General features: G+C 44.6%; 1 protein-coding gene across 1 annotated transcript in view; it reads left to right on the top strand.

Moving 5' to 3' along the window:
• The window catches only part of PANX1 (pannexin 1), a 117,656-nt gene extending 112,348 nt beyond the window's left edge, over positions 1-5,308 (top strand). Inside the window, exon 5 of the mRNA XM_082246440.1 lies at positions 4,865-5,308. Within this exon, the coding sequence (XP_082102566.1) occupies positions 4,865-4,941 (77 nt within the window). The 3' untranslated portion in view covers positions 4,942-5,308. The remainder of the gene's footprint in view (positions 1-4,864) is intronic.
• The last annotated feature ends 6,751 nt before the right edge of the window (positions 5,309-12,059 follow it).

Below are 12,059 nucleotides of genomic sequence, written 5' to 3'. Positions count from 1 at the left end.
GCAGTGGTTTAATTGTCGAGATGGAAAGGCTGCTTACAGTTTGGATAGAAGACCAAAAATCAGCGTAATATGCCTATCAGCCTTTCTTTAGTCCAAGAAAAGGCTTGAAGCCTTTTCAAAGATTTAAAAGCTGCCCATCCATCAAGCGAAGATGATTGCAACGAGGAATTTGTTGCAAGTAGGGGTTGGTTCAATCGCTTTAAAGAAAGAGCTAATTTGCATAACATTAAAGTTCAAGGTGAAGCAGCGAGTGCCGATGTAAGTGCTGCAAATGATTTTCCCAAGATATTGGAAGAAATTATTGATGACGGAGGTTGTTTGCCAGAACAAATTTTTAATGTTGACGAAACTGGCTTTTTTTTGGAAAAAAATGCCAGTGAGGACCTACATTTCAAAAGAGGAAAAAAGTGCACCAGGACATAAGGCATCAAAAGGACAGGCTGACTATATTACTTGGGGGCAGTGCATCTGGGGATTTAAAACTCAAGCCATTGCTAGTGCATCACTTCTTAAATCCGAGGGTACTACTTAATGTCACTAAGGCATCGCTTCCTGTTATTTGGAGAGCAAATTCAAAGGCTTGGTTTACAGTTATACTCTGAAGAATGTTTTTTGAACCACTTTGTCCCTGCTGTTGAACGTTATTGCTTTAGCAAAAACATTCCCTTTAAAATTCTTCTTCTCCTTGACAATACCGCTGGACATCCAAACACTTTAGCTGACATGCACCCCAATGTAAAGGTGGTATTTCTACCGCCCAACACCACATCACTTCTTCAGCCAATGTATCGGGGAGTCATAGCCTCCTTTATGGCCTATTATTTACAAAGGAAATTCCTTACAAGCTGTCAGGGCTACCCAAAAGGATGAGATGACCTTAAGAGGGTTCTGGAAGAATCATAACATTTATGATGCCATCAAAAATATTGCTGATGCTTGGGATGAAGTAAAAGAAAAAAAATATAAGAGGAGTTTGTAACAAATTGTGCCCCCAATTCTCACAAGAATTTCTGGGGTTTACAGATGAAGAAATCACCAAAACCAGGCAAGCTGTGGTTGCTATTGGTAATCAACTGCAGTTGGACATCAGTGAAAATGATATCATCGAGTTACTCGACTCCCATGGCAAAGAACTATCCAATGAAGACCTTATTGAACAAGAGCAGCAAATTTTACATTTAGGGAAGAAAACCAGGACCTAGAAACTCCAAAATTGAAAAAATTTTCAACAAAACAGCTGAAAATTTTCAACAAAACAGCTGAAGCTTTTCATCTCATTGAAGCAGGAATGGCAAAGTTAGTGGAGCAAGTTCCTGATACAGAGAGGTTTACCAAAGTTTACCGTACAGTTACTAAAGGCCTGAGATGCTACATGGCTATTTATGAGGAGATAGAGAAGCGCTGTGCAAACATCCCTTTGATGCCTACTTCAAGAAGCTGCCTCCAGCAGCTGAATCAGATTCTGACTCTATAATAGCAGTCCCATCCTCTCCAACAAGCCCATTAACCTCCATCACAATTGTTGAAGGTTGTACTGTACTGTACTGTTTGAAAATGTTTAAGCATTTACATGTATTTGCATCTACATGCACAGGAAAAAATAAATATGTTAAAGCAAACATCTGTCTAAGTTGTATTTATTAGTTTTGGCTAGTCCAGTACTGTATGGTGTGGGGTTAGAGCCACAGTGAGGTTTTTGCTGCTGTCTGTATCCTCAGATGGATTTAATCGCACTTCCCATCTCAGAGACAACAGGAAGTGAGAGGAAATCTACCCCTAGGAAGAGAAAATCACTCCTGAATTTTTTTGGCTGGAGTTGCACTTAAAAAATGTACCTGTTCTGACTTGCAAACAAATTCGACTTAAGAACAAACCTATAGTCCCTATCTTGTTCGTAACCCGGGGACTGCCTGTATATGGGATTGTGTAATTTATTTATTTTTTCCCTTTTCTTGGTTGAACTGGATGGACTTGTGTCTTTCTTTTTTTTTTCCAACCAGACTAGCTATGTACTTGAAAACACTGTATCACAGAGAATACAATATTAGGACACATAAAACACAGAATTTCACATAATCACATCTCATATAGAAAAATATTCCTATGTGGGCCAGAAACACATACCATAAACCACAATAATCAATAGAGAACCCCCGGTTTCTTAGTGCGTAAGGAAGATATTCTTACAAAGCCTTACCATCAGCATAGTATATCGGTCCCATCCTAGTAACCAAATAAGGCTTGAAGTGGTTGTAAACCCACTTTTATGACTTTTACCTATAGGTAAGCCTTTAATAAGGCTTACCTATAGGTACTTTAAATATCTCCTAAACTTGAACTGTTTAGGAGATATTTACATTGCATGCAGCCGATGACGTCAACGCCCGTGCCGTTTCTTCAGAGCCCTGTGCTGTGACCGGCGGCTCCCCAAAATAAGTGGTTATTTTTATAGGACCATGCTGCTTTATTACAAAAATTAGAAATTATTACAAAAATCTAAAACCTTTCCAGCAATTACAACCCAATTCCAAAAAAGTTGGGACACTGTACAAATTGTGAGTAAATAAAGGAATGGACTAATTTACAAATCTCAATATATATAGATAACATATCAAATGTTGAAAGTGAGACATTTTGAAATGTCATGCCAAATATTGTCTCATTTTGGATTTTATGAGCTACACATTCCAAAAAAGTTGGGGCAGGTAGCAATAAGAGGCCGGAAAAGTTAAATGTACATATAAGGAACAGCTGGAGGACCAATTTGCAACTTATTAGGTCAATTGGCAACATGATTGGGTATAAAAAGAGCCCCTCAGATTGGCAGTGTCTCTCAGAAGTCAAGATGGGCAGAGGATCACCAATTCCCCCAATGCTGCGGCAAAAAATAGTGGATTCTGAATAAAGACAGAGAAGACAGATCGGTATCCCTGCTTAGCAGGAACACAAGATGTCTATCTTCTTCCCTGTCAGAATGGCGATCTGCCTTATTCACATAAGCAGATTGCCATTCTGCCTCTCTGGGGAAGGATCGCAGGTGGCCAGCCATAGTCCACTGGCCCCCCGCTAATTGGCATCGCCTTGTGTCCAATTAGCACGCAATCCAGCATCTGGTGGTGTGCCCCCCAGTGTCTAGTGCATGAAATTACATACTGATGCGTTATTTCGCTCAATAGAGCTGACTTGCCACAGTAAAAGTGCAATAGGAGGTTGGCGACTGGTTAAAGCAAGCAGAATTGCAATAGACTTATTAGGCCCCTTTCACATGAGCGGAGTGTTAGTTTTTTTTTTTTTTGGTGGACCCTATCAGACCCTCTGTTCTCCCCTATGGAGCGGCAAAGGTAAAACATACGTGTCTGTTTACACTCACTGACTTCCAATCCCGACCCGCTAAAAACAGACGGAAGGAGATCCGTTTCCCTTCTGTCGTTCGGATCGGATTGCAGTCGGGAGTAATTGGACAGCCCATACAGGAGAAAGGGCCGTGTTTGTGTCCGCTGTGCATAAGAGGAGCAGACACGATCCAGCCATCCGCCTACTCAGTGGACAGATTCTCCACTGTGCAAGCAGACTCCTATTGGAGTCCGCCTCGTGTGGAAGGGCCCCTACTCAGACGGGTGTTTGACTTGGTGACACTTTGGTACAAGGCGCTACGTGCTCCAGCTTAATCTGCATCTACAACTCTGCTCAAGCCCTGTTTCCCTGCCTGCTCTCTATACTGTTTGCCATGTATTTCACCTAGCTGTACTTACCCTTGCAGGCCCCTACTGTCAGACCTTGGGTTGAATATATGTGGACCACCACACTTACTCCTTGCTGTTCATCTAGAGCAGTGATGGCTAACCTAGGCACCCCAGATGTTTTGGAACTAAATTTCCCATGATGTTCATGCACTCTGCAGTGTAGCAGAGCATCATGGGAAATTCAGTTCCAAATAATCTGGGGTGCCGAGGTTCGTGACTCCAAAGTTGCACGATTTTCAGTGCAATTTGATATGACTTTGATAAGGCTTTTACACTCTGGCATTAAAGCTCTGTCCAGTCAACCTAGTGCAGGAACTTTTTCTGAAGTTGCGGCGACTTCAGTAGTATCAATTGGAACGGCTCTCATAGGGATACATGGCATTTTACATGTCCTGCGACTTTGGGTCTCACAAGTCAAATTGTAAATGGCATAAGTCTAAAAGAAACCTTAGGCTGGGTTCACGCTTTTGTGATGCCAGACTGCATTGCTGTGCACATCACATGCAATGTGAATTCAGCCATACAGTTTGTTTGGCTGAATTTGCATTGCATTCGGACCAAAATGGTGCAGGACCCTTTTTTTGGTAAGCACTGGAATCGGATCACATGGGTGTTCAGACCCATACGATCTGATTCCACAGTTCACACAGCTTTCTGCGAACCGATTTGGGAGTGTCCCCCACATCGACCCCCACAGTGTGAACTGCCTTCGAGTCAGATGCTTTGGGGGGGAACCCGCAAAGGAATTGCTATGGTTCCCGCATCGCATCAGTGTGAACCTAGCCTTCATACATTCTTTGCTATGAAATCAAGAACTACATTCTATTTAGCCTAAATGTAACACTTGTTGACAGTTTTTGTACTTTTTATTGTATTGCCTGAAATGCTTAAAAAAAACGATTCAACAAGAAAATGTAACCATTATGGGAATCTTTATGAACAAATCTCTGTGTGATTACCAGATATTAACATTGTTTCATAGAACACTAAACAAATCTCCCAATTTCTTTGTATATCTATGTGCAGAGAGATTTCTCACTGAGCTCCTGTCTGTGGTTGGTTTAAATAACATCCATAGGTGGGGCATCCAGAATGATGAATTGTCTGTCTTTTCTTTTCAGATCTGACCACATCTGATGGGGTGAAGATCTCTGCAGACCAGAAAGTTCGGCAAAGGCTTCTTGATTCGTCTTGCTAAGAGCGCGCTCCTACAGCGTAGAAATGTTTACAGCTGATCATCTTTGTGACAAAACCACTGAAAGTATTCACTGGATCAAACTGACACTGGAAGAGACTCCTTACAGAGTGACAGGCAACTCACTCAGGGATTTCATTGTAGCTCTCAATTCCTTTAAGTGGGTGAAAGAAACTGAACTGGAACTAGTAATAATGTGGTTGAGATATAGACTCTAGTATTTCCATTCTGAGCAATGGAGACAATGGACACACAGGGGTTATATTCTTGATGAAATGTGCTTTTCTATAGAAGAGCAAAGTCTCAGCAGACCTGTACGATTGTACTATAGCGTTTTCTTCATAATGTCTTTTAAAGAACCTGGATTGCACTTTTTCATAATATGCTCAGTAAAAGCCTGCATTTTGGCTTTCCCTTGAGTCATATATTCATTATAGGAATACTTATTTATTTAAAACTATGGACAGGCCTAATGAACACATTTTAGAAATGCATAGCTAAAATAATGTATATATGAGCAGGTTTAGCGGCTGAAGACTTTTAACTTGACTCAACCAATCATGTGATCTAGGCACCCCTGCACGCCAACAGCACAGTCAGGTCCTGGGCTGCTCTGCTCACTACACTATTATTAGGCAATGCAGCCTGGTGCAGGTTCAGCCTAGTCAGTGATTGCATAGTTAAAGCCCTATTTCTAATATTGCTCTTGCATTGGGGCCACCCCACACTGCAAGGGTTAAATGATTGTTTGTTTGCGCTAGGGGTAGAGGAACCAGGTATAGTACTTGCCCTAAAGTGTCACTAAACCCACAACAGTAAAGTAAGGGTGTATATACAGTAAAGCATGCTTGTTATACTCACTGTGGAACCTAAGGGGTTATTCCTCTGCATTGTGTAAAAATCGGATTTTTGGCTTACCGTAAAATCCATTTCTCTGATGATCATTGACTGACACCGCTCCTTATTGTCTTGACCATTGGGTTATACTGCCCCCTACAGGAGTAAACTTGACTACGCCTATGGGGCAAACCAGGGGGTATACTCCCACTCTCCCCTATAGGCACTCAGTTTTGATCCAAGCAGTGTCAGAAGAAAGCCAACTCCACAGAGGGGTGGGTGGTGTGTCCATCAATGAACATCAGAGAAATGGATTTTAGTGTGAGTCAAACACATTTTCTCTTTCAGACATTGACGGACACAGCTCCTTATCTTCTTGACCATTGGGACGTCCCAAAGCAGTGTTAAACGTGAGAGGTGGGAACGGCAAGAAAAATTCCCAAGGCTAAACGGTAGCCAACCAGGTAATATGGAGCTCAACCATAAACAACTGAAGCTCACCTGAAAAAAAAAAAATACACCCTCAAAAGAGGAACAGGCCCTCCAAACAGCAGCCTGCAAAACCTTGCAGCCAAAAGAAGCATCCGCAGATGCCAACACATCCACTTTACAGAACTTTGTGCAAGTGTGCACCAACGACTGTCTTGCAAACCTGCATCACTGACACCTGATGACAGAAGGCCCAGGAAGCAATAAACGCCCGAGTAGAGTGCGCCTTAACATGGAAAGGAGGAACCTGGCCATTAATTGAATAGGCCTGAATCATGGTCTGATCCATCTGGAAATTGTCGCAACGGAAGCAGCCAACCCTTTTCCAGCTCCATCCGTGAGTACAAATAGTGAGCCTGACTTCCTAAAAGACTCTGTAGCTGCCAGGTACACCCTGATTGCCCGAACCACATCCAGGGAATGCAAGGCAAATTTCCTAGGATGTTTAGGCCTGGGGCATAGGGAAGGCAACACAATGTCTCTATTCAAATGGAAATCAGAGACGACCTTTGGAAGGAACGACTGACAGGGACAAAGAACCACCTTTTCTCTATGAACCACTAGGTAAGGTGAACGACAAGACAAAGCCACCAGCTCCGACACCCCACTTGCAGAAGTAATACACCAAAAAGGCCACCTTCTGGGACAGCATAAGTAGGGGGCCGCCCAAAGACTTTCAAAGGGATGTTTCTGAATCACTGACAGCACCAAATTGAGGTCCCACGGCGGCAATGGAGACCGCACTGCACGAGCCAAGTGTCAAACTCCCTGGATAAAGGTACGTACCAAGGAACGTGTGACCAATGGACGTTGAAAGAAAACCGCTAAGGCCGAAATCTGACCCTTGATGGTACTCAAGGCCAAGTGCTGCTCAACCCCCCACTGGAGGAAAGCCAATACTCGAGCCACCGAAAAGGAACAAGGGTGAACCCCAAGAGATTCACATCATGCAATGTATGTCTTCCAAGTACAATGGTAGATCTTCCTAGAGATAGATTTTCTAGGGGGTAGGCATAAATTAAACGATACTGGCTCCAAGGAGCCACTAAGGCATCCGTGGCGTCGACTAGAGAATCCCGAGACCGCCCAAAGAGACCCTGTAAGCGATCTGGGGACAAGCACAGGTTGGAAGGGAAGAACCTTTACGGAGGATAAGACAAACTCAATCTTGTAGACGGACTGAATTACTTTGTGGACCCACTTTTCCTTCACCAGGGAGGTCCACGGATCTGGAAACCAGGGAAGACGTCCCCCCACCCCAGATACGGGTGAGGGCGCCCCTTTATGCAGAGGAAGTCTTGGACTTGGGTCTGGAAGAGCCTATTCGTGACTTGCCAGACCAGGTCCTCCTGGAAGCTCCGGTGGAGGCTTTCAGGGCTTTGATCCCTTGTCTTGAGACCCTGAGGGACGAAAAGGCCCCTTATGAGCCTAGAAGAATAGCCCCCATCTATGATGGGGCTCCTTGCCCTTGGAAGCCTGTGAAAGAAGAGTACCCCCCGTGAGTCCCTTAATGATGTCTTCCAAGGAAGCTCCAAACAGGCGATCCCCCCACAAATGGGAGATCAGATAAAGTCGTCTTAGAAGTCTGATCCACAAACCAGCATATCAGCCAGATAATACACCAAAGCACCACTGCTGAGACAGTCTGCAAATCAAAGGAGCCGCATCGAAAAAGGCATCACAGACAAACTGTAGCCCCTAGACCAACTGATCCACCAGCTCCGCAAAGGCAGGAGGAAGCTGTTCCCCCTCCAGGTCCCGGTGTAAAAGTTTAGCCCACTCGGTCAGAATTTGCGTTACCAGGGCAGTAGTAAATACTGGCCTAAGTGCCGAACGAGCCACAGTGAACATATGGCGGGTCAGATCCTCCAACCTCCTATCAGCCGGATTTTTAAGGGCCGGGGACTCCTCAACCAGAATTGGCTTTATTTAACCTGGAAACCGACGAGTCCACTACAATGGGACCGTTCACCTTTTAAGCAGGGAATCATAAGGATACCGCATCACAAAACGCAAAAGTGTCTTTTGTACAACCCTACTGTTTAGTGACAATATTTCCAAAGTAAGTGGCAAAGGGGAGCACCCTCGCCGCCTTGGAGGGCCTGTGGTATGCCAAAATGGACTGGCGCCTCTGACGCAGCATCAGCCGCATCCTCCATCTTCAAAGTTTCACGCACTGACACAAAGCGCATCCACCAGCGCCTTTTCATGCGCAGCTAGAGGTGCAGAGAAATCATCCTCACTATCTGGGCGTGCAGGGTGCGCGGACGCAGACCCAGAAGGGTAATTTGCGTCCCTGGTGGCCCAATCAGATTCAGGATCTGATGAGACTGATGAAGCGGGTGAAGGCGGGGGATGCTTATTGCTAGCTCTTTTCATGCGCAGCTAGAGGTGCAGAGAAATCATCCTCACTATCTGAGCGTGAAGGGTGCGTGGACGCAGACCCAGAAGGGTAATTTGCGTCCGTGGTGGCCCAATCAGATTCAGGATCTGATGAGACTGATGAAGCGGGTGAAGGCGGGGGATGCTTATTGCTAGCTTGGTTTCCCAGGACCAAATCCACCTTGGACACTTAGAACTTCAGGACCATCCTCAGTGCAGTCAGGGATTGTTGGGGCCTGGCCGCCTCTGAGAGGGGATTAGGTGGGGAAATGTGCTCCAGGGACTCCATTAGAGAAGAAGAGGGGGACCCACACAAAAAAAAGTGTATAACACTGCTAGGGACACCCCCACCGCGCTGGCAGCACCACGGGGTCCAACACAGAGCACTACCACTGCTATAGCAGAGAGCGGGAGAGAAAAACCCCTCAAAAGGACTCCCCACCACTTATCAGGCATTTACAGCACCAGGCAAACTGCACACCATGCGGCGATCAGGAAGAGAAAGATCCAGGAGTCAGCACTAGGGGATGAGGAGGGGCTCCCACCACCAAAATCTACCATCATATAGTTTAAAAAAAAATGGCCGCCGTTATTTTCAATGAGAAAACCAGAACGATAAGGATGTGGAATTCTCTTCCACAAGCAGTGGTATCAGCAGGGAGCATCAATCCTTTTAAAAAAAACTATTAGATGGCACCTTAAAGACCACAACATACAGTGGTATACAATGTACGGTTAACAAACACACACCAATCATAGGTTAAATTGGATGGACTGGTGTCTATTTTTCAACCTCACGAACTATGTAACATGGCCACCGATCTAAAACACAAAAGGCTACAGGAAAATGGGGAACCCCAGGAGCACCAAACACGATCCTTGCATGAAAGGGGGTCCTGGCAGGAGCCGCTACCAGGTACTGCCCCTCCCAAAGGTTGATCTTTCTGAGGCCTGCGCGCGCTCGCTGGCCAGACTGAGGGGACCCTCTGGATCTAGATTATCCAGTCCATCGGCCATGGCATCGTCTGGCAGTTGATAGTAGATTCTCACAGGAACAAAACAAAAGATAGGAAAAAAATGTCCAGGACCAGAGATCCCAGCAAGGAAGTAGGAACTACTGACTAGGCAGAAAAACTGTGTCCCTTTAGCTGAGAGTGGGAGTATACCTCCTGGGACTGCTCCATAGGCGTAGTCGAGCTTTTTTTCTGCCTAGTGTCCTACTCCTGTAGAGGGGGTAGTATAACCCAATGGTCAAGAAGATAGGGAGCTGTGTCCGTCAATGAACGAAAGAGAAAAGGCTGCTTGATCTTGTATGCACAGATCCTCCTCTGCTTCCACTGACTCCAAAACATTCCGGATAAGACCAGAGCCCTTGGAGTCAGGTTGTACATGCTCAGTTTAATGTGTATTGCTAGAGAGTTTTTTTTTTTTTTCTTGGAAGAGTGCATGTGATCAGCACAGGGCCAACTAGCACTGTCCAGACAGAGTCAGGAGTCATGCATCCTGATTGGACAGCCAGTGCACTAAACTCCTCCTACAAGCTTTACTAGGAAATGATGGAAGTCACAAAACTGCTTTATACTGCTGATGGGAAAATGTATTTACATTTAGTTTACATATATTTATTAAAATAATTGCATTTCCATGTTCTGTGTACTGTGAGACCAGATATAGTGAATGCAGGCTCCTGGGTTTAGTAACACTTTAAGCTGGCCGTAGATGACTCGAATCTCTGCTGCTTCTGTGGAGATGGCCTGAGGTTCAAACCATGTATGGGCAGGCTGATTGTACCAAAGTAGGTCCATCTATGGCCTTCTTTATTCTTTGCTCTGGGAGGCTTTGTCCATATGTGACCAGTTCCCAGGAAGCCTCTTTTATAGGTCATACCGGGTCACAATTACGTGAACGTTGTCGAGTCCAATGCCAAGGCTATTGTTAAGGTAAGCATTACATCTTATCCTCCATCCCTTTGAGTGAACAAGCATTTTACCCTTGCATGGAGGTCCCCCCCCAGTTTACTGCATGGGTAGTTTTTTGGGGTTTTTTTTTGCTTTTGGAGTCGCCAGCACGCTAACGAGGACCTTCCGCTCAGAGCAAAGCAAAGGCCCCAGCTTGTTCCTCCCCTAAGGTCTGAGTGCTGCTGTACTGGAAATTTTTGCCAAGCTAATATCAAGACATATTCAGGTACTTGCACTAACTGAATGTTAAAAATGCATGGTCTTTTTTAATGAACAAATAACTGGTTTAATGGTGCTTTTTTTTTTTTTTAAATATCTGCTCCGTGTTTAGCTGTAATCCTTTTGTAAATGGCCTAGAGCAGGGTTCTACAAACTATGGCCCTCCAGTTGTTCAGGAACTACAATTCCCAGCATGTCTAGTCCTGTCTGTGAATGTCAGAGTTTTACAATGCCTTATGGCAGGGGTCTTCAAACTATGGCCCTCCAGTTGTTTAGGAACTACAATTCCCATCATACCTAGTCCTGTCTGTGAATGCCAGAGTTTTACAATGCCTCATGGGATGTGTAGTTCTGCAACAGCTGGAGGGCCATAGTTTGAGGATCCCTGGCCTTATGGGATGTGTAGTTCCGCAACAGCTGGAGGGCCGTAGTTTGCAGATCTCTGGCCTAGAGAATGCAAAAAATAAATGGTAACAATCACTCTGCCTTACCTTCACTCAGAGGCGGCTGATGATGGCAGTGGCCCTTTCTAAAATGGGGATTCCTTCGATGGCTTGCAAACATCTAAGCTCAGGCAAAGTGCTCATAAGCTTGTTGCAGAACAAAGGCGATTCCATCCAATTTGGAAGCTTCTAATGGACATGTGGGCACAAACGTAACCAGGCAAACTGTGCGTTATGCTGAAATGCTTCTACTTCATCCAGGGGGCGGCTCAAATCTATCTGGATTTATGAAATGACTATTGCTGTGGTCCTGTCCACCCTGGAGGGTGCTGCTATGAGCAGGCTTCCCTTGTCTGTTCATATTTTTTAATCTCAACTTGAGAACCTTTCAGACTTTTTTTTACATGTAGATAATGGACTTCTTTGGCTTAAACTGTTTCTATAGAATATCACCTTCTCTTTGTATTCTCCTCCTGTCCTCCATGTACCTTTATTATATGCTGAAGTTTTCGCTGATGTCCTGGCTGCTCTCTGGAAACAGAAGAATCCTATGCAGGGAACCAAAGTTTCCTTTGCGACAGGAAAGAAATTCTGCTCCATGGGGAAGGTGGCCAAGCCTTTCACTACATAAATAATCCTCATCTTTGTAATTAGCATTGTATAGATAAGCAATGTGTTGTACTTGGATAGCTGTGCTACACCCTATACTGTATTATTGTTCTTTCTGTCGCTTTTCTCTATTGTATTGTAGGGGAAATGTCAATTTTTAGCTAACACAAAGAAAAGTGTAGTA

The sequence above is a fragment of the Pelophylax lessonae genome, assembly GCF_965119305.1.
Source record: "Pelophylax lessonae genome assembly, chromosome: 2".
Lineage (NCBI taxonomy): Eukaryota > Metazoa > Chordata > Amphibia > Anura > Ranidae > Pelophylax > Pelophylax lessonae.
This window is presented reverse-complemented; position numbering and strand designations above follow the sequence as displayed.